The sequence below is a fragment of the Gallus gallus genome, chromosome 2 (genome assembly GCF_016699485.2).
Source record: "Gallus gallus isolate bGalGal1 chromosome 2, bGalGal1.mat.broiler.GRCg7b, whole genome shotgun sequence".
In the NCBI taxonomy this organism is placed as follows: Eukaryota; Metazoa; Chordata; class Aves; order Galliformes; family Phasianidae; genus Gallus; species Gallus gallus.
This window is the reverse complement of record NC_052533.1, coordinates 147934270-147954945: the sequence shown is the minus strand read 5'-3', so window position 1 is coordinate 147954945 and position 20676 is coordinate 147934270. Positions and strand designations below refer to the sequence as shown.

The 20676-nt window shown below is 53.1% G+C and overlaps 4 protein-coding genes and 1 long non-coding RNA gene across 10 annotated transcripts; 1 reads left to right on the top strand and 4 right to left on the bottom strand.

The window, feature by feature from the left end:
• Positions 1 to 2806: 2806 nt before the first annotated feature.
• On the bottom strand, positions 2807 to 13932 carry LOC107052814 (feather keratin 1-like). Of its 5 annotated transcripts, none has more exons than XM_040696112.2 (3): positions 10869 to 10935; positions 6982 to 7077; positions 2807 to 3150 (listed from the first exon to the last, which is right to left on the bottom strand). In XM_040696112.2, exons 1-3 carry the CDS (start codon positions 10906 to 10908, stop codon positions 2834 to 2836), a joined length of 453 nt encoding a protein of 150 aa, XP_040552046.1. In that variant the 5' UTR covers positions 10909 to 10935; the 3' UTR covers positions 2807 to 2833. The 5 variants fall into 5 exon arrangements, with proteins under 5 accessions (XP_040552046.1, XP_040552048.1, XP_025003983.2 ...); XM_040696111.2 differs by lacking the exon at positions 2807 to 3150 and adding an exon at positions 6429 to 6772; XM_040696114.2 differs by lacking the exons at positions 6982 to 7077; positions 10869 to 10935 and adding an exon at positions 10764 to 10778.
• On the top strand, positions 7382 to 17115 carry LOC121113104. Its single transcript, XR_005857757.1, has 2 exons — positions 7382 to 9619; positions 16440 to 17115. It is a non-coding gene; the product is annotated as an uncharacterized LOC121113104 (long non-coding RNA).
• Positions 9973 to 10894, bottom strand: LOC107052804 (feather keratin 1-like). Its single transcript, XM_040696125.1, has 2 exons — positions 10764 to 10894; positions 9973 to 10554 (listed from the first exon to the last, which is right to left on the bottom strand). Exon 2 carries the CDS (start codon positions 10532 to 10534, stop codon positions 10238 to 10240), a length of 297 nt encoding a protein of 98 aa, XP_040552059.1. The 5' UTR covers positions 10535 to 10554; positions 10764 to 10894; the 3' UTR covers positions 9973 to 10237.
• LOC121113103 (feather keratin 1-like) lies at positions 13026 to 17633 on the bottom strand. Its single transcript, XM_040696120.1, has 2 exons — positions 17599 to 17633; positions 13026 to 13633 (listed from the first exon to the last, which is right to left on the bottom strand). The coding sequence occupies exon 2, from the start codon at positions 13611 to 13613 to the stop codon at positions 13317 to 13319; it is 297 nt and encodes a 98-aa protein (XP_040552054.1). The 5' UTR covers positions 13614 to 13633; positions 17599 to 17633; the 3' UTR covers positions 13026 to 13316.
• On the bottom strand, positions 13026 to 17645 carry LOC107052810 (feather keratin 1-like). 2 transcript variants are annotated; one of them, XM_040696119.1, is made up of 2 exons: positions 17014 to 17375; positions 13026 to 13271 (listed from the first exon to the last, which is right to left on the bottom strand). In XM_040696119.1, the coding sequence occupies exon 1, from the start codon at positions 17353 to 17355 to the stop codon at positions 17059 to 17061; it is 297 nt and encodes a 98-aa protein (XP_040552053.1). In that variant the 5' UTR covers positions 17356 to 17375; the 3' UTR covers positions 13026 to 13271; positions 17014 to 17058. The 2 variants fall into 2 exon arrangements, with proteins under 2 accessions (XP_040552053.1, XP_040552052.1); XM_040696118.2 differs by lacking the exon at positions 13026 to 13271 and adding an exon at positions 17599 to 17645 and having other exon boundaries at positions 17032 to 17375.
• Positions 17646 to 20676: the final 3031 nt, after the last annotated feature.

Genomic DNA, 20676 nt, shown 5'->3' with positions numbered 1-20676 from the left:
AGCACATCTGCTGTGCAGAAAGGCTGCTGGAGTTGGGTTTGTTCATCCTGGAGAAGAGTTGGCTCCACAAAGACCTCACTGTGCCCTTGCAGTACTTGAAGGGAGCTGACAGGCAGGAGGGGAAACAACCTTTTACATGTTGTGACAGCAACAGGACATTTTAATGGAAAGAGGAGAAATTTGGTTTAGATGTCAGGAAGAAATTCTTGACTGAGGCAGCGGTGAGGCCCTGGCACAGGCTGCCCAGTCAACTTGTGGGTTCTTCATCTTTGGAGGCGTTCAAGGTTGTGTCCTGGTCCATGACCCGGTGGTTGGCCATCAGCCCACGGGAGGGATAATTGTTAAGATTCCTTCCAACCTTTACCACTCCATATTTCTAGAATTATATGATTGGACATGCCATACTCATCCAGAAGCTGAGCCAGTATGGGTTAGACAGGTGGAGGTCATGGTGTACTGAAAGCTGCTGGCTGAAAGGCCGGGGCCCAGAGCCTTGTGATGGGGGGCACCAGGTGTAGTTGGAGGTGAGTCCCTCATGCTTACCACAAAAAGGAATGTTAAGGGTCCTCTCTTAGTGCTGCGAGCTACTCTTGTGTCACGTAGTTTTACATGTCATGCGGTATGCGTTGTTCTTCCAGCAACTCTGCCTTTTTGCATCCTTTTCTTGAGGACGTGTCCATTTGGCACTGGTGGCGCATTCCAAGGGAGAGTACTGGAGGCAAAAGGAGCAATCTGGAGCCCTCGTGTCAGGACACGCGGAAGAAATGGCCTAACACTCCAAAAGGAGCAGTGTTGTCAGTGAGATCATTGCTTGGCACTTGTGCTTTGCAGTTTGTGTCTTTGTTGTTAGAGGAAGCCTGGTCTGGGCATTCGAGGTATTCTTGTTTTGAAATGAGGGCACTTCCTTTTCTGAGACGAATACCCATGTTGTTCACCAAGGGAACTTAATAGGTGTAATTTCTATAATCTTCAGCAAAGTTATTCATAGTGTTTTTCACCGTATCCGTGTGTAGAAACTCTCTAGCACAGTTATAGACCAAGATATAATATGTTGAGTGAATGGGTGCCTCGGATGTCCATATCAACAGTACTCATTAGGTGTGGTTACATCAGGCTGGTGGCCGGTCAGGTGTTGGATTTCTCTGAGCTGGATTTTGGGACTGTTCTCTTCCATGTTTTGATAAATGATCTGAATGCAGGACTCAAATGTGTACAAATTAAAAAGTCTGTAGATGATAAATACGGAGGAGCAGTTGAGTCTCAAGGGATAGGGAGGCCTTAACAGAGCTCTTGAGAGACCAGAGGGCTGGGCCATCAGCAACGGCATGAAGTTGGACAAGAGGATATGCTGGATTCTGCACCTGATTGCAGAATCCCCTGGACAGAAGAGGATCTGGAGAGAAGAGACTGCAAATCAGCTCCTCAAAAAGAGATCTGGACTTTCTGGTTGATGTCAGGTTGAATCTGAGTCAGCAACGTGCCCTGGCCCATTCCCTGGTGTACATCGGGCCCAGCGCTGCTAGCAGAATAGGGAAGGGATTGTCCCACTCTTCTCTGTCCAGCTTCACCTCAAGTCTTGTTTTTACTTTTGACATCAACGGTGCAAGAAGGACATAAAAGTATTGTCTAGTGTCCTAAGGAGGGATACAAAGAAGATGGAAGCTATGAAGGAACTGAACTTCCTTGGATTGTTCTGCCAAGCAGAGACTGAGGGCATCCCTCATGCCCGCCTGCATCTCCACACAGGGGAGAGGAAGGGCAGCTCTGCTGTCTGGTGACAGGAACAGCTCCTGTGGGAATAGCATGGAGCTGTGTGAGTGTAGGGTCAAGTGGGGGGTTAGGGAAAAGTTCTGCACCAGTGGGTAGTGAGCATGGGACAGGCTTCCCAGGGCAGTGCACAAGCACTAAGGCTGCCGGAGTTCAAGAAGCATTTGGACAATGCTTTCAGATCTACCTTTTAATTTTGAAGGAGTGCAGTGTGGAGGCATGAGTTGGACTCAGTTATCGCTGTGGGTCCCTTCCAACATCCTTGGGTATTCTCTGATTGCACTGCATTTGTTCCCTCCCTGAGCTCATTGCACCTCGTTAGCCAGCCTTTCGCTCTTGTCTCTCCTTCTGGGTGTGCTACATGGCTGGCTGGATGCCCCTTGATGTTGGAATGTTGTAGGTGGGAGCAAGGAGGCTGCCTGTTTTGTGCCGTGCCTGCCTGGGGCCCTCCTTGCAGCTGTCCAGGAAGGCAGGGGAGGGCTGTTTGTGAGAGCAGGATGCTGTCCTCTCACGCGTGGTGCTGGTCTAGCGAGCTCTGTGATGCTGTATGAGAAGAGCCTCAGTGTGCCCCAGTCTTTGGGTAGGTGTAGATCATTTATGATGAGATGAAGACCGTCTGCAAGACACCAATGCACTTGTTGCTGACATGGTTGCAAGAGGAGGTCTCGGGACCCTTTTGTACCAGACAGGATGGTTTCTAGAGCCATGTCTTTATAGTGGGAGAAGTGGGAAGCGCAGTGTAGTGGTGAAGGAAGGAAGAGGAGGACTCTGTGGGTGACATGCATGAGATCTTTATTGAGGAAAACACGCTTAAAGTCAGGATGCACTTGGGGATCACCAAGTGGACAGGCCAGAACTTAAGGTGCAACGACAGAAGAATGTTACTGTGGTCGTTTTTTTAGGCAGAATGAGTTGACCTGGAACCCTGCAGGCTTCTTTTGTGCCAAGAAAAGAGGAGCCATGGCTGGTGAGCCCGTTTGCCATCAGTGACACGGAGATGAGAGCTCAGTGCATGAGGCGCCTTGCAGGGTGGTGGTGGTTGCTGTGAGGGTGTGGGCGCAGGCCCTTAGCAGGGGTAGCGGGCTCTCCAGCCGTTGAAGCAGCCCAGGCCTCCGAAGCCGAAGCCGCCGGAGGAGATGGCCACTCCCTGGGCGCTGAGTTCGCTGCCCACGGCAGCTGATGAGGAGGATCCGACGGCGGTGTTCTGGGGGAAGGAGCTGAGGATGGGTCCCGGCAGGGTGACCACCACGGTGGAAGGCTGGATGACGACCTGGGAGTCCTGGCACTGCCTGACACAGGGCTCGTTGCAGCTGTTAGCCAGCGGGGTGGGTCCGCAGGGGCGGCAGAGGTTGGAGCAGGACATGGCTGTGGGGTGGAGGGTCCCTGGAAGAGAGGTTGTTGGGTGAGCAGACGGTGTTGGGAGAGAGAAGAGCTGTGCTGGGGTGGGCCAGGGAGTGGGAAGGCGTGGTGTGGGGTGTGGGGAGTGTGGCGGTGGGGAGATGGTGGGAAGGCAGCAGAGTGTGAGGGCAGAGGGTTGTGGAGAGCTGGGCCAGGTGGGATATAGGAAGAAAAGCAACAGAGTGCAGGCTCACCTGGAGGAGTGAGACGTCCGGAGAAGGGTGTGAGGATGCGAGGCACAGGGCTGCTTTTATGCTGCTGTGTGAGTGCCTGAGGGCGTGGAGAGAGCCTCTGCGCATGGCAGCATTGTGCAGGTGCAGCTCTTGCATGACGTAGTGTTGCCAGTCATTTGATGTGTGTTCTCCTTCCAGCAACGCTGCCTTTTCATGCCCTTCTCGTGAGGACGTGTCCTTTTGGCAGTGGCAGCACCTTTCAAGTGAGGATCATAGAATCATAGAATCACTAATGTGTGAGAAGACCCACAGGATCATCCAGTCCAACCATTTGCCCTTCACCAGTGGTTCTCGCTAAACCATGTCCCTCAACACAACATCCAAACACTCTTTGAACGCCGCCAGGCAAGGTGACTCCACCACCTCTCTGGGCAGCCCATTCTAGTGCCTGACCACCCTTTCAGAGAAGTAGTATTTCCTAACGTCCAGCCTGAACCTTCCCTGGTGCAGCTTGAAGCCATTCCCTCTAGTCCTATCACTGTCACACGAGAGAAGAGGCTGACCCCCAGCTCACTACAGCCTCCCTTCAGGTAGTTATAGAGAGCAATAAGGTCTCCCCTGAGCGTTCTCTTCTCCAGACTGAACAATCCCAGCTCCTTCAGCCGCTCCTCATAAGGCCTGTGCTCCAGACCCCTCAGCAGCTTTGTTGCCCTCCTCTGGACACGCTCCAGGGCCTCGATGTCTTTCTTATGTATATTGGATATAGCAGGATATTGGAGGTCAAAGGAGTGATCTTTCACGTTCGTGTCATGGCACGCCGAAGAAGTGGCCAAAACACGGAATGGGAGCCGTGCTGTCAGTGAGGTCATCACTTGACTCTTGTGCACTATGCTTTGTGTCTTTGTTGTTAGAGGATTTCCCAATTCCAAATATCCATGGAAGCCTGGTCTGGGCATTCTAGGTATGCTTGTTCAGAAATTATGGCACTTCGTTTCCTGAGATGCATACCAATGTTGTTCACCAAGGGAACCCAATAGGTGTCATTTCTATGATCTTTAGCAATGTTATTCACAGTGTTTTTCTGCAAATTCTTCTGGAACAACTCTCTAGCATATTTCCAGGCAAATACATGATATGTTGAGTGATCTGGTGGCTCTCAAGCCCAAGCCAAAGACTGTTACTTTTTATGGTTGCATCAGGCAGGTGGCCAGTCAGGGGTGGGATTGCCCAGAGCTCCATTTTTGGATCTGCTCTCTTTCACATTGTACTAAATGATCTGGATGCAGGACACAAATGCATACCAAGCAAGAAGTTTCTGGATTACACTTAATAGGGGTGAGCACCTGACTCTCAGTAGTAGGGAGGCGTTGGGAGAGTTCTTGAGAGCCCAGAGGGCTGAGCCATCACCAATGGCATGAAGTTGAACGAGAGCAAGAGCTTGATTCTGCGCCTGGAATGGGGATACCTGAGAGATATGTGGGTATTTGGGGATGAGAGACTTAAGAGCAGCCCCACAGAAGGAGATCAGGAGGTTCTGTTTGATGTCAAGTTGAATCTATGTCAGCCGTGTGCCCTGGCAGCCAATAGGACTGACCATACCCTGGGGTGCATCAAGATGAGAACTGCCAGTGGGAGAGGGTAGGGTTGTCCCACTGTGCTCTGTGCTGCTGTGGCCTCACCTCAACTACTGTGTTCAGCTTTGGCTTCAGTGGTGCAAATGAAGGGGAAAAAAGGCCCTACTTAGTAGTCTCCACCGGCTGGATAGCTGGGCTGAGGCCAATGGGATGAGGTTCAACAAGAGCAAGTGCCGGGTCCCGCACTTTGGCCACAACACCCCCAGGCAATGCTACAGGCCTGGGGCAGAGTTGCTGGAAGAGAGTATAGCGGAAACAGACCTGGGGGTATTGGTTGATGCCCAACTGAACACGAGCCAGCTGTCTGTCCATATAAAAAAGAAGGCATCCTGGCGTGTATCAGAATTAGTGTTGCCAGCGGGAGCAGGGAAGTGATCATCCCTCTGTACTCCATCCTGGTGTGGCCGCACCTCGAGTGCTGTGTCCAGTTTTGGGCCCCTCACTGCAAGAAAGACATCGAGGCTCTGGAGGGTGTTCAGAGAAGGGCAACAAAGCTGGTGAGGGGTCTGGAGCACAGGCCTTATGAGGAGCGGCTGAAGGAGCTGGGATTGTTCAGTCTGGAGGAGAGGAGGCTCAGGGGAGACCTTATTGCTCTCTGTAACTACCTGAAGGGAGGTTGTAGTGAGCTGGGGGTCAGCCTCTTCTCTCGTGTGACAGTGATAGGACTAGAGGGAATGGCTTCAAGCTGCGGCAGGGAAGGTTCAGGCTGGACGTTAGGAAATACTACTTCTCTGAAAGGGTGGTCAGGCACTGGAATGGGCTGCCCAGAGAGGTGGTGGAGTCACCGAACCTGGAGGTGTTCAAGGAACGTTTGTGTTGAGAGCCATGGCTTAATGAGAACTATTGGTGATGTGTGGATGGTTGGACTGGGTGATCCTGTGGGTCTTTTCCAACCTTGGTGATCCTGTGATTCTATGATTCTATGACTGGATCCGATTGTGGACATCCTGCTCTTCCTGACTGGGCTTGAGCAGTGCAATTGTGCTATTTGACTTTCTTTGTACAAGTGTGGATAATATGTGATGAGATGAAGGCCGTCTGCTAGCCACCAGAGCTCTTGTTGGTGCCAAGGTACTGAGAGGAGGTCCTGGGTCCCTTTGGACCCGAGATGCTTATTTCTAGAGCCATGTCGTTGTAGCGGGTGAAGTGAAAAGGGCATTGGGCCAAGAAAGTAAGAGGAGGAGTCTGAGGCTGGCATGCATGAGATCTTTATTGAGGAAAATTCGTGAACAGGAAGGATCCGCTTGGAGATGGCGAGGTATAAAGGGCACAACTTAAGGTGCAAAGAAAGGAGAAATCTGCAGTGCTGATGTTTGCAGACAGCGTGGTGTGACGCTGCTCCCTGCTTGCGAGTTTTGTTGTGTGAGAAGAGGAGCCATGGCTGGTGAGCCCATGTGCCATCAGTGACACAGAGATGAGAGCTCAGTGCATGAGGCGCCTTGCAGGGTGCAGGAGGTTGCTGTGAGGGTGTGGGCGCAGGCCCTTAGCAGGGGTAGCGGGCTCTCCAGCCGTTGAAGCAGCCCAGGCCTCCGAAGCCGAAGCCGCCGGAGGAGATGGCCACTCCCTGGGCGCTGAGTTCGCTGCCCACGGCAGCTGATGAGGAGGATCCGACGGCGGTGTTCTGGGGGAAGGAGCTGAGGATGGGTCCCGGCAGGGTGACCACCACGGTGGAAGGCTGGATGACGACCTGGGAGTCCTGGCACTGCCTGACACAGGGCTCGTTGCAGCTGTTAGCCAGCGGGGTGGGTCCGCAGGGGCGGCAGAGGTCGGAGCAGGACATGGCTGTGGGGTGGAGGGTCTCTGGAAGAGAAGGTGTTGAGTGAGCAGAGGGTGTTGGGAGAGAGAGGAGCTGTGCTGGGGTGGGCCAGGGAGCAGGGAGGCATGGTGTAGGGTGTGGGGAGTGTGGTGGTGGAGTGATGCTGGAAAGGGTGCCGAGTCTGAGGGCAGAGGGTTGTGGAGAGCTGGGCCAGGTGGGGTAGGGGAAGAAAAGCAACAGGGTGCAGGCTCACCTGGAGGAGTGAGACGTCTGGAGAAGGGTGTGAGGGAGTGAGGCGCAGGACGGGCTTTTATGCTGCTGTGTGAGTGCCTGAGGGCGTGGAGAGAGCCTCTGCGCATGGCAGCATTGTGTGGAGTGAGCTGCTCATGCATGCCAAAGCTTGACCCGTGATGACAGGAGCTGTTTTTGTCTTCCCACAATGCTTCCTTTTCATTTCCTTCTCTTGTGGTTGTGTTCCTTTGACCCTGTCGGCAGTGTTCCTGTGGGAATGGTATCTGAGCACGCTGAAAGTGTGAGTGGTGGCTATCAGGAGTGTGGTCATCACGTGGCACTTGTGCGTGGTGGTTTGTGGCTGTGTTGTGAGGTGGGTACACCATGGCATCCTCGGAAGGCTGCTGCAGGCTTCTGTGCTTGTTGCGCTTGGTGCCACTTGAATTGCATTCCCTCCTTCCCTGCTTTCAGCCCACCTCACTAATCGGCCTGCAGCTTCTCCCTTTCCCTGGGAGTGCTGCATGGGTGGCTGCTGCCCCTGGTGCCTGCAGAGGTGCACCTGGAGAAAGGAGGCTGCCTGCTGTGTGCCTGGGGCGGGCAGTCCGTGCAGGCTGAGGAGGGCTGTTTGCCAGAGCCGAATGCTGTCCCTGTGGGGCTGTGTCAGAGCTGCCAGGACTGTTGGTGCTGGGAGTACTGCCGTGCTCCCAGCAAGGTCCCAGTGTCCTCTCTGTATGCCTCCCTTATCTGGGGTCCTCAAATGAAAGCCTGGGCTTTCGTCTGACACAGTGCCATTTTTGGACTGCCCGGTGTGATATGGGAAAGGCGCTGAGACCGAAGAGAGGGAGAGGGTGAGAGGTACGTTAAGAAATGGGAAGTGTGTTGAGCCATAGTGTTTGATTGCTTTTAATTGAGTTGAGGTTCAAGGAGCCCTGTGATTTTTGTGCTCAATGTTTGGTGCTTGGCAAAGCATTTGGATGTTTCACAGTGGTGCTGAAGGTGTGCATGATTCCTGGGGTTGCAACACATATGTTCCTGTGGTGACGTCGGAATACCATAGGGTGGACTGAAGAGAAGTCACACCTCTGCTCAGCGAAGGTGACTTGATGCAGGCTGTCCCGCAGGTGGTGGTTGCTGGGTAGGATGAGTAGGCTGTGCAAGTGGGTGTGAGGAATTCTACAGGACCTGATGAGTTTCTCCCACAACTGCTGAGGGGCACGTCTGATGTCTTTGTAAGGCCCTTTTCTGCTGACCCCGAAAGTTCATGATGGAGGTGCTTTGTGAAGAATGTTGGAGACTCATCCCAGCCCTGTATTCAAGAAATGAAGTCGGAAGCTGTGAGAAACTGCAGGCTGGTCGACCTGAGGTTAGACACCGTGGAGGAGGTGAAGCAACTCCTCCCCGAAATCAGTGGTTGTACAAAGCCTCCTCAGTTTCTTCTCAACTGAAGTGATCCGCTTGGCGGATGAGGAGGAGCTGGGGCAGTTGTCTGTCTAGCCTTTGGTAAAGGCACTGAGGCTTCCTCGCATGACGTGATCCCAGAGAAGCCGTCAAAGTGGATGCTGAGGTGGTCTTAAAAGTGGCTGAATGCAACGGTCCAGTGGAATGTTCTGATTTGCACACATTCCTGTTGTGACAAGACTTGGTACTGAGGCCAGCGCTGTTCAACATCAGGATTAAAAACCTGGGTGATGGTAGTGATCCCAGTGAGTTTGCAAATGCTCGAAGATGGGAAGGAGCAGCGGATGCCTCGGGTGAATAGTGCATTTTTGTGAGGGATGGGGAGGCTGGGCTATGTGTCAGAGAAAGACATCCTGAAGTAGCAGAAGGGGCAAAGTGAAGTCCAGCAAATGGGAAGCAGTAGTGCAGAACAGTAGAAATGAGAGGGTGGCAGCCAGCTTTGCTGAGGAGGACCTGGTGTTGCTGTTGGTGAGCAAAGTGATGGTGAGGCAGCAATGGAGCCTCGTGGCAAAAGAGGTCCCCGTTCTCCAGAAGGCCATTGGGAAGAGCATCGCTATCACTCTGGAGGATGTACTCTTTTCTTTCTGTTCAGCACTGCTAAGATGCCGCTTGGAGTTGGTGTTTCTGTTTGGTTTTCCCCTGTGAAGACAGACAGGAATACAGTGGTGTGATTCCGCTGCAAGGCTGCGCCAGTTCTGATGGGCCTGGAGCCTCCTTAGCATGTGGAGAAGCTGAGAGTGCAGGCAGTGTTGAGCCAGGACCCCAGGATGCTCTCGGTAGTTCTTATCCTTGTGTATTAATCCCGGATGTTCAGGAAGGACAAAAAGGGAGCCAGCACCTTTGTGTTACTGTCCCCTACCAGGACAAAGGACAGTGGACAGCACTGAATGGGAACCTTGCTTGGAAGAGAAAGGGAGCTTTTTCCATTGTGAGGGGGACGAGCAGTGGAACAGGTTACCCAGCGGAATAGTTTGTGCAGTCCGTATCCTTTGAGGTACTGAAAATCTGACTGGACGTGTTCGTTGTCTGACAGCTGTAGGTGAGTGTGCTTGAGCAGGGGAGTAGTACTGCATGGTCACTGCCAGTTCTTTAACAGGTAAATGATTCTGTGAGTGTGGGTTTTTGTTGTTGTTTTGTTTTGTTTTGTTTTTTGTTTTTGGTCACTCTTGGAGAATCCTGCTCAGATGTGCTGCCATGGAGAGGTTGTTTCAGAGGGCATGGGCAGAAGGGCCTTGGTATGCCCAGGACTTTGTTTGGTCTAGCATAGATGTTGTGTGATGTGCTGGAAGCCCAGTGGATGCCCCGACTGTTCTTGTTGGTATCATCCTTGACAGGGGAGGTCATGGGGCCCCTTTGGACCCACCCTATGTAGAAGTAGGCCCCTCAGTAGAAGAAGAGCCTCTGCTAGTGTGCAATGCTCTTTTGGTGACATGGTTGCGAGAGGAGATGTTTTGGTTCTTCTTGACCTGGCACGATGGTTTCTAGAGCCATGTCGTTGTAGTGGGTGAAGGGGAAAGAGCATTGGGCCAAGGAAATAAGAGGAGGACTCTGAGGCTGGCATGCATGAGAACTTTATTGAGAGAAACACACTAAAAGGAAGGATCCACTTGGGGATAACCAAGTGGAAAAGTCAGAATTTAAGTTGCAAAGAAAGAAGAAAGTTTGCAGTGCTCGTTTCCAAGGCGCATGGTCTGCTTGCTTGAAAAGAGGAGCCATGGCTGGTGAGCCCATGTGCCATCAGTGACACAGAGGTGCCTCCTCAGTGCATGAGGCGCCTTGCAGGGTGGTGGTGGTTGCTGTGAGGGTGTGGGCGCAGGCCCTTAGCAGGGGTAGCGGGCTCTCCAGCCGTTGAAGCAGCCCAGGCCTCCGAAGCCGAAGCCGCCGGAGGAGATGGCCACTCCCTGGGCGCTGAGTTCGCTGCCCACGGCAGCTGATGAGGAGGATCCGACGGCGGTGTTCTGGGGGAAGGAGCTGAGGATGGGTCCCGGCAGGGTGACCACCACGGTGGAAGGCTGGATGACGACCTGGGAGTCCTGGCACTGCCTGACACAGGGCTCGTTGCAGCTGTTAGCCAGCGGGGTGGGTCCGCAGGGGCGGCAGAGGTCGTAGCAGGACATGGCTGTGGGGTGGAGGGTCCCTGGAAGAGAAGGTGTTGGGTGAGCAGAGGGTGTTGGGAGAGTGAGGAGCTGTGCTGAGGTGACCCATGGAGCAAGGAGGCATGGTGTGGAGTGTAAGGAGTGTGGCGGTGGGGAGATGGTGGGAAGGCAGCAGAGTCTGAGGGCAGAGGGTTGTGGAGAGCTGGGCCAGCTGGGATATAGGAAGAAAAGCAACAGAGTGCAGGCTCACCTGGAGGAGTGCACAGGAGAAGGTGTCAGGAGAAGGGTGTGAGGGAGTGAGGCACAGGACTGGCTTTTATGCTGCTGTGTGAGTGCCTGAGGGCTTGGAGTGAGCCTCTGCGCATGGCAGCATTGTGCAGGTGCAGCTCTTGCATGACGTAGTGTTGCCAGTCATTTGATGTGTGTTCTCCTTCCAGCAACTCCGCCTTTTCATGTCCTTCTCATGAGGACGTGTCCTTTTGGCACTGGCGGCACCTTTCAAGTGAGAGTATTGGAGGCCAAAGGAGTGATCTTGCACGTTCGTGTCATGGCACGCCAAAGAAGTGGCCAAAACACTGAATGGGAGCTGTGTTGTCAGTGAGGTCATCGCTTGGCACTTGGGTAGTATGCTTTATGTTTTTGTTGTTAGCGGAGTTCCCAATTCCAAATATCCATGGAAGCCTGGTCTGAGCATTCTAGGTATGCTTGTTCAGAAATAATGGCACTTCCTTTTCTGAGATGCATACCCATGTTGTTCACCAAGGGACCCCAATAGGTGTCTTTTCTATGACCTTTAGCAATGATATTCATAGTGTTTTTCTCCAAATTCTTCTGGAGAAATTCTCCAACATATATCCAGGCAAATACATGATATGTTGAGTGATCTGGTGGCTGCCAAGCCCAAGTCAAAGACTGTTACTTGTTATGGTTGCATCAGGCAGGTGGCCAGTCAGGTGTCAGACTCCCCAGAGCTCCATGTTTGCATCTGCTCTCTTTCATGTTGTACTAAATGATCTGGATGCAGGACTTGAATGCGTACCAAGCAAGAAGTTTGTGGATGGCAGTAATTAGGGATGAGCAGCTGACTCTCAGTAGTACGGAGGCGTTGGGAGAGCTCTTGAGAGCCCAGAGGGCTGGGCCATCACCAATGGCATGAAGTTGAACGAGAGCAAGAGCTTGATTCTGCGCCTGAAATGGGGATACCTGAGAGATATGTGGGTATTTGGGGATGAGAGAATTAAGAGCAGCCCAACAGAAGGAGATCAGGAGGTTCTGGATGATGTCAAGTTGAATCTGAGTCAGCCATGTGCCCTGGCAGCCAATAGGACTGATCATACCCTGGGGTGCATCAAGATGAGAACTGCCAGTGGCCTTGTTTCACTGTGCTCTGTGCTGCTGTGGCCTCACCTCAACTACTGTGTTCAGCTTTGCCTTCAGCGGTCCAAGATAGCTGGGCTGAGGCCAATGGGATGAGGTTCAACAAGACCAAGTGCCGGGTCCTGCACTTTGGCCACAACACCCCCAGGCAATGCTACAGGCCTGGGGCAGAGTGGCTGGAAGACTGAGTAGAGGAAACGGACCTCGGGGTATTGGTTGATGCTTGACTGAACACGAGCCATCAGTGTGCCCATATAACCAAGAAGGCATCCTGGCGTGTATCAGAATTAGTGTTGCCAGCGGGAGCAGGGAAGCGATCATCCCTCGGTAGTCCACTTTGGTGTGGCCGCACCTCGAGTGCTGTGTCCAGTTTTGGGCCCCTCACTGCAAGAAAGACATCGAGGCTCTGGAGGGTGTTCAGAGAAGGGCAACAAAGCTGGTGAGGGGTCTGGAGCACAGGCCTTATGAGGAGCGGCTGAAGGAGCTGGGATTGTTCAGTCTGGAGAAGTGGAGGTTCAGGGGAGACATTATTGCTCTCTATAACTACCTGAAGGGAGGTTGTAGTGAGCTGCGGGTCAGCCTCTTCTCTCGTGTGACTAGTGATAGGACTAGAGGGAATGGCTTCAAGCTGCACCAGGGAAGGTTCAGGCTGGACGTTAGGAAATACTACTTCTCTGAAAGGGTGGTCAGGCACTGGAATGGGCTGCTCAGAGAGGTGGTGGAGTCACCGAACCTGGAGGTGTTCAAGGAACGTTTGTGTTGAGAGCCATGGCTTAATGAGAACTATTGGTGATGTGTGGATGGTTGGACTGGGTGATCCTGTGGGTCTTTTCCAACCTTGGTGATTCTGTGATTCTATGATTCTATGACTGGATCCGATTGTGGACATCCTGCTCTTCCTGACTGGGCTTGAGCAGTGCAATTGTGCTATTTGACTTTCTTTGTACAAGTGTGGATAATATGTGATGAGATGAAGGCCGTCTGCTAGCCACCAGAGCTCTTGTTGGTGCCAAGGTACTGAGAGGAGGTCCTGGGTCCCTTTGGACCCGAGATGCTTATTTCTAGAGCCATGTCGTTGTAGCGGGTGAAGTGAAAAGGGCATTGGGCCAAGAAAGTAAGAGGAGGACTCTGAGGCTGGCATGCATGAGATCTTTATTGAGGAAAATTCGTGAACAGGAAGGATCCGCTTGGAGATGGCGAGGTATAAAGGGCACAACTTAAGGTGCAAAGAAAGGACTAATCTGCAGTGCTGATGTTTCCAGACAGCGTGGTGTGACGCTGCTCCCTGCTTGCGAGTTTTGTTCTGTGAGAAGAGGAGCCACGGCTGGTGAGCCCATGTGCCATCAGTGACACAGAGATGAGAGCTCAGTGCATGAGGCGCCTTGCAGGGTGGTGGTGGTTGCTGTGAGGGTGTGGGCGCAGGCCCTTAGCAGGGGTAGCGGGCTCTCCAGCCGTTGAAGCAGCCCAGGCCTCCGAAGCCGAAGCCGCCGGAGGAGATGGCCACTCCCTGGGCGCTGAGTTCGCTGCCCACGGCAGCTGATGAGGAGGATCCGACGGCGGTGTTCTGGGGGAAGGAGCTGAGGATGGGTCCCGGCAGGGTGACCACCACGGCGGGAGGCTGGATGACGACCTGGGAGTCCTGGCACTGCCTGACACAGGGCTCGTTGCAGCTGTTAGCCAGCGGGGTGGGTCCGCAGGGGCGGCAGAGGTCGTAGCAGGACATGGCTGTGGGGTGGAGGGTCCCTGGAAGAGAAGGTGTTGGGTGAGCGGAGGGTGTTGGGGGTTTGAGGTTCTGTTGTGAGGTGACCTATGGATAGGGGAGGCATGGTGTGGGGCTGTGGGGAGCATGGAGGTGGGGAGATGGTAGGGCTGCTGAGTCTGGGGGCATCAGGGTGTGGAGAGCTGGGCCAGGTGCAGCAGGGGGAGAAAGGGAGCCGGGTGTAGGCTTACCTGGAGGAGCGCAGAGGAGAAGGTGTCAGGAGAAGGGTGTGAGGATGCGAGGCACAGGGCCGGCTTTTATGCTGCTGTGCGAGAGCCTGAGGGCTCGGAGAGAGCATCTGCGCATGGCATTGTGCAGCGAGCAGGTCTTGTGTGCCAATGCTTGACCAGTCATGTGGTGATGTGTTTTTGTCTTCCAACGAGGCTTCCTTATAATTTCCTTCTCTTGTGGTTGCGTTCCTTTGACCCTGTCGGCAGTGTTCCAGTGGGAATGGTATTTGAGTCTCCGCATGCTGAAAGTGTGAGTGGTGGCTATCAGGAGTGAGGTCACCGCGTGGCACTTTTGCGTGGTGGTTTGTGGCTGTGTTGTGAGGTGGGTACACCATCACGTGGCGTCCTTTGTCAGCTGCTGCAGGGTTCTCAGCTGTGCCTGTTGTACTTGATCCACTAGAACTGCATTCCCTCCTTCCCTGCTTTCAGCCCACCTCACTAATCGGCCTGCAGCTTCTCCCTTTCCCTGGGAGTGCTGCATGGGTGGCTGCTGCCCCTGGTGCCTGCAGAGGTGCGCCTGGAGAAAGGAGGCTGCCTGCTGTGTGCCTGGGGCGGGCAGGCAGAGCAGGACGCTGTCTGTGCGGGGCTGGGTCAGAGCTGCCAGGACTGTTGGTGCTGGGAGTACTGCCGTGCTTTCAGAAAGGTCCCAGTGTCCTCTCTGTATGCCGCCTTTTCCTGGGTCATGGAGATGAAAGCCTGGGCTTTGGTCTGACACATTGCCATCCGGAGTTCCATTTGTGCTGCCCGGTGGGATGTGGGAAAGGCACTGAGTGCGCAGAGAGGCAGTGGGTGAGTGGTACTTTAAGAACTGGGGAGTGTGTTGAGCCCAAGTGTTTGGGTTGATAATTGCGTTGAGTGTCAAGGAGCGCTGCCCTTCCTGTGCTCAGCGTAGGGCACTCAGAAAAGGATTTGGCCATTTTGGAAGGGTGCAGGAGGCGTAGGTGCTTCCTGGGGCTGCAACGTGTAGGTCCCTATGCAACATGTATTGATGTCTGAATAGCACCGGATGGATGGATGGCAAGGCATGCCTCTGCTCAGCCACGTCTGCTTGATGCAGGCTGTCCCACAGGTGCGTGTTGCTTGTTGCTGGGTGAGATGAGGAAGCTGTGCACCTGCGTGTGCCTCAGACTACGGGACGTGAGGAAATTCTCCCAGAGATGCTGAGGGACGTGTCTGATGTCTTTGTAAGGCCCTTCTCAGTTGCCCCTGAAAGTTCATGCTGAATAGGAGTGATTCCTGAGGAATGTTAGAGACTCGTCCCACTCCTGCATTCTTGAAGAGAACAAGGAAGCTGTGAGAAGCTGCAGGCTGGTTGACCTGATGTTAGTCACCGGGGAGGACGTGAAGGAAATCCTCCCAGAAAGCAGTGGATTTACAAAGCCACCTCAGTTTCTTCTGTGCTGGAGTGATCTGCCTGGTGGATGATGGGTGCCGTGGCAGTGGATTGCCTTGCCTTGAGTGAAGGCATTGAGGCTTCCTCGCATGACGTGATCCCAGGGAAGCTGTCAAAGTGGACACCTTGGGTGGGCTTGGAAGTGGCTGAATGCCGCAGTCCGGTGAAGTGTTCCGACTGTGTCAAGACTTGGTAGTAAAGCCAACAGTGTTCAGCACGTGCATTAAGATGTTGGGTGATGGTAGTGATCCCAGTGAGTTTGCAAACGCTCGAAGATGGGAAGGAGCAGCTGATGCCTCGGGTGAAGAGTGCACCTTGGTGAGGGATGGGGAGGCTGGGCTATGTGTCAGAGAAAGACATCCTGAAGTAGCAGAAGGGACAAAGTCCAGCAAATGGGAAGCAGTAGTGCAGAACAAGAGAAATGAGAGGGTGGCAGTGAGCTTTGCTTAGGAGGACCTGGTGTTGCTGTTGGTGAGCAAAGTGATGGTGAGGCAGCAATGGAGCCTCGTGGCAAAAGAGGTCCCCGTTCTCCAGAAGGCCATTGGGAAGAGCGTCGCTATCACTCTGGAGGATGTACTCTTTTCTTTCTGTTCAGCACTGCTAAGATGCCGCTTGGAGTTGGTGTTTCTGTTTGGTTTTCCCCTGTGAAGGCAGACAGGAATACAGTGGTGTGATTCCACTGCAAGGCTGTGCCAGTTCTGATGGGCCTGGAGCCTCCTTAGCATGTGGGGAAGCTGCGACTGCAGGCAGTGTTGAGCCAGGACCCCAGGATGCTCTCGGTAGTTCTTATCCTTGTGCATTAATCCCGGATGGTCAGGAAGGACAAAAAGGGAGCCAGCACCTTTGCGTTACTGTCCCCTACCAGGACAAAGGACAGTGGACAGCACTGAATGGGAACCTTGCTTGGAAGAGAAAGGGAGCTTTTTCCATTGTGCGGGGGACGAGCAGTGGAACAGGTTACCCAGCGGAATAGTTTGTGCAGTCCGTATCCTTTGAGGTACTGGAAATCTGACTGGACGTGTTTGTTGTCTGACAGCTGTAGGTGAGTGTGCTTGAGCAGGGGAGTAGTACTGCGTGGTCGCTGCAAGTTCTTTAACAGGTAAATGATTCTGTTCGTTTCTTTTGTCACTGTGGGAGAACTGTGCTGGGGTGTGCTGCCATGGAGAGGTTGTTTCAGAGGGCATGGGCAGAAGGGCCTTGGTATGCCCAGGACTTTGTTTGGTCAAGCATAGATGTTGTGTGATGTTTTGGAAGCCCAGTGGATGCCCCGACTGTCCTTGTTGGTATCATCCTTAACAGGGGAGGTCATGGGGCCCCCTTGGACCCACCCTAAGTAGAAGTAGGCCCCTCAGTAGAAGAAGAGCCTCTGCTAGTGTGCAATGCTCTTTTGGTGACATGGTTGCGAGAGGAGATGTTTTGGTTCTTTTTTACCTGGCACGATGGTTTCTAGAGCCATGTCTTTGTAGTGGGTGAAGGGGAAAGAGCATTGGGCCAAGGAAATAAGAGGAGGACTCTGAGGCTGGCATGCATGAGAACTTTATTGAGAGAAACACACTAAAAGGAAGGATCCACTTGGGGATAACCATGTGGAAAAGTCAGAATTTAAGTTGCAAAGAAAGAAGAAGTTTGCAGTGCTCATGTTTCCAAAGCGCATGGTCTGCTTGCTTGAAAAGAGGAGCCATGGCTGGTGAGCCCATGTGCCATCAGTGACACAGAGGTGCCTCCTCAGTGCATGAGGCGCCTTGCAGGGTGCAGGAGGTTGCTGTGAGGGTGTGGGCGCAGGCCCTTAGCAGGGGTAGCGGGCTCTCCAGCCGTTGAAGCAGCCCAGGCCTCCGAAGCCGAAGCCGCCGGAGGAGATGGCCACTCCCTGGGCGCTGAGTTCGCTGCCCACGGCAGCTGATGAGGAGGATCCGACGGCGGTGTTCTGGGGGAAGGAGCTGAGGATGGGTCCCGGCAGGGTGACCACCACGGTGGAAGGCTGGATGACGACCTGGGAGTCCTGGCACTGCCTGACACAGGGCTCGTTGCAGCTGTTAGCCAGCGGGGTGGGTCCGCAGGGGCGGCAGAGGTCGTAGCAGGACATGGCTGTGGGGTGGAGGGTCTCTGGAAGAGAGGGTGTTGGATGAATGGAGGGTGTTTGGGGTGTGAGGAGTGGTGCTGTGCGCTTCCTACTACACCCAGAGTAGTGCTGCAGAGAGGCGTGATGTGGAGCTATGCGGAGTGTTGCAGTGGGGGAGCAGGAAGGTTACTGAGGCTGGGAGCATCGGGGTGTGGAGAGCTGGGCCAGGTGGGCTGGGTAAAGAAGGGCTGTGGTGTGCAGGCTCACCTGGAGGAGTGCAGAGGAGAAGGCGTCAGGAGAAGGGTGTGAGGATGCGAGGCGCAGGGCCGGCTTTTATGCTGCTGTGCGAGAGCCCGAGGGCTTGGAGAGAGCTTCTGCGCATGGCAGCATTGTGCAGAGAGCTTCTGCCGCATGCCATATCCCGGTCAGTCATGAGGTGGGGTGTGTTTGCCTTCGCACAACACTTCCTTTTCATTTCCTTGTGTGGTGGATTTGATCCTTTGACCCTGTCGGCAGTTTTTAAGTGAGAGTGATTGCTTTGTTGGATTTATAAAGAAGGCGTGTCTCATGCGGGTGGTTGGAAGATGCATCTAAAGCATGGGAGAGGTGTAGAACAAGGGATGAGGTCGTGGCATAGCACTTCAATGGTTTGTGACTGCTTTATGTGGTGGGTACCCCATTTCCTGGCACCCTTGGAAGGCTGTCTGGGCTTCCCAGGTGTGTTTGCCGTGAGTCCTTGTCACTTGCATCACAGTTTCTTGCTGCTAACCTATATGCCAATTCCCTTTCCATGTGCTTTGCCCTTCTGTTTCCCACTGGGTGCGCTGCATTGACTTCTTCGTTCCCTTTGTGCTGTCAAGGTGTTATTTGGGAATGCGGTTACTGCACTTTTGTGGTAGCAATGGTAATGGGAGGATGGTTCGACTTGATGATCTTGTACGTCCTTTTCAACCTTGTGATTCTATGATTCTATGATCTTGTTTTTGTACTTTCTGCTTAGGTCATCCATGGGGATTGTAGCTTATTGAGGCTGAGGGACACTGTGTGAGCAGGACGCAGTCCTCTCAGGCCTGGGTGAGAGGTAGCAATCCCTGAGCTGATGGGGAGTGTGTTGTTCTGGAAGGCTGAAGCAGAGCTTATGGGATCATTGCTGAGTTGAGTGTCAGTGGCTGAGGCTATTATTTCTCTGCATAGGCTATGACAGTTCCAAGAGGGATTTGGAGATTGCATAGAGAAATGAGCAGCACACATGCTACATGGGTATGCAGCCGTGAGCCACTCCAGGCCACTGTGGTCAAGGGCATAGCTGAGGAGTGCCCTCGTTCAGCTGAGATGAGTGCTTTGTGGCTGCTGAGGTAAGCAGTACCTCTTTGTCTGAGGAAGACTGAGCAAAGTAGAAAGAGGGGCTGTTCAACTGGATGTGCCGAAGTGTGTGAGGCCTGCTGGGTGTCACCAGGATTGCTCAGGGAGCTGTGTGGAATGGGTCCAGAGGAGGGCCGCAGAGAAGATGAAAGGGCTGGAGCACATCTGCTGTGAAGAAAGGCTGCTGGAGTTGTGTTTGTTCATCCTGGAGAAGAGTTGGCTCCACAAAGACCGCACTGTGCCCTTCCAGTACTTGAAGGGATCTTACAGGCAGGAGGGGAACCAACTTTTTACATGCTGTGACAGCAACAGGACATTTTAACAGAAAGAGGAGAAATTTGGTTTAGATGTCAGGAAGAAATTCTTGACTGAGGCAGCGGTGAGGCCCTGGCACAGGCTGCCCAGTCAACTTGTGGGTTCTTCATCTTTGGAGGAGTTCAAGGTTGGGTCCTGGTCCATGACCCGGTGGTTGGCCATCAGCCCACGGGAGGGATAATTGTTAAGATTCCTTCCAACCTTTACCACTCCATATTTCTAGAATTGTATGATTGGACATGCCATACTCATCGAGAAGCTGAGCCAGTATGGGTTAGACAGGTGGAGATCATGGTGGACTGAAAGCTGCTGGCTGAAAGGCCGGGGCCCAGAGCCTTGTGATGGGGGGCACCAGGTGTAGTTGGAGGCGAGTCCCTCATGCTTACCCCAAAGGGGAATGTTAAGGGTCCTCTCTTAGTGCTGCGAGCTACTCTTGTGTCACATAGTTTTACATGTCATGCGGTATGCGCTGTTCTTCCAGTAACTCTGCCTTTTTGCATCCGTTTCCTGAGGACGTGTCCATTTGGCACTGGTGGTGCATTCCAAGGGAGAGTACTGGAGGCAAAAGGAGCAATCTGGAGCTTTCGTGTCAGGACACGTGGAAGAAATGGCCAAACACTCCACAAGGAGCAGTGTTGTCAGTGAGGTCATTGCTTGGCACTTGTGCAATACGGTTTGTGTCTTTATTGTTAGAGGAAGCCTGGTCTGGGCATTCGAGGTATTCTTGTTTTGAAATGAGGGCACTTCCTTTTCTGAGACGAATACCCATGTTGTTCACCAAGGGAACTTAATAGGCGTAATTTCTATAATCTTCAGCAAAGTTATTCATAGTGTTTTTCACCGTATCCGTGTGTAGAAACTCTCTAGCACAGTTATAGACCAAGATATAATATGTTGAGTGAATGGGTGCCTCGGATGTCCATATCAACAGTACTCATTAGGTGTGGTTACATCAGGCTGGTGGCCGGTCAGGTGTTGGATTTCTCTGAGCGGGATTTTGGGACTGTTCTCTTCCATGTTTTGATAAATGATCTGGATGCAGGACTCAAATGTGTACAAATTAAGAAGTCTGTAGATGTTAAATACGGAGCAGCTGTTGAGTCTCAAGGGATAGGGAGGCCATGGAGAGAGCTCTTGAGAGACCAGAGGGCTGGGCCATCAGCAACGGCATGAAGTTGGACAAGAGGATATGCTGGATTCTGCACCTGATTGCAGAATCCCCTGGACAGAAGAGGATCTGGAGAGAAGAGGCTGAAAATCAGCTCCTCAAGAAGAGATCTGGACTTTCTGGTTGATGTCAGGTTGAATCTGAGTCAGCAGCGTGCCCTGGCCCATTCCTGGTGTACATCGGGCCCAGCGCTGCTAGCAGAATAGGGAAGGGATTGTCCCACTCTTCTCTGTGCTGCTCCAGCTTCACCTCAAGTCTTGTTTTTACTTTTGACATCAACGATGCAAGAAGGACATAAAAGTATTGTCTAGAGTCCTGAGGAGGGATACAAAGAAGCTACGAGGGAACTTCCTTGGATTGTTCTGCCAAGCGGAGACTGAGGGCATCCCTCATGCTCACCTGCATCTCCTCACAGGGGAGAGGAAGGGCAGCTCTGCTGTCTGGTGACAGGAACAGCTCCTGTGGGAATAGCATGGAGCTGTGTGAGTGTAGGGTCAAGT

Coding starts and splice junctions, on each gene's coding strand:
- LOC107052804 (XM_040696125.1), bottom strand. CDS start 10,534: ATGTCCTGCTACGACCTCTGCCGCCCCTGCGGACCCACCCCGCTGGCT.
- LOC121113103 (XM_040696120.1), bottom strand. CDS start 13,613: ATGTCCTGCTACGACCTCTGCCGCCCCTGCGGACCCACCCCGCTGGCT.
- LOC107052810 (XM_040696118.2), bottom strand. CDS start 17,355: ATGTCCTGCTACGACCTCTGCCGCCCCTGCGGACCCACCCCGCTGGCT.
- LOC107052814 (XM_040696112.2), bottom strand. CDS start 10,908: ATGCAAGAGCTGCACCTGCACAATGCTGCCATGCGCAGAG. Junction 7,078..10,868: donor CAATGCTGCCATGCGCAGAG/GCTCACTCCAAG, acceptor CCATGCGCAGAG/GCTCTCTCCACGCCCTCAGG. Junction 3,151..6,981: donor CAGACGTCTCACTCCTCCAG/GTGAGCCTGCAC, acceptor CCTCTCTTCCAG/GGACCCTCCACCCCACAGCC.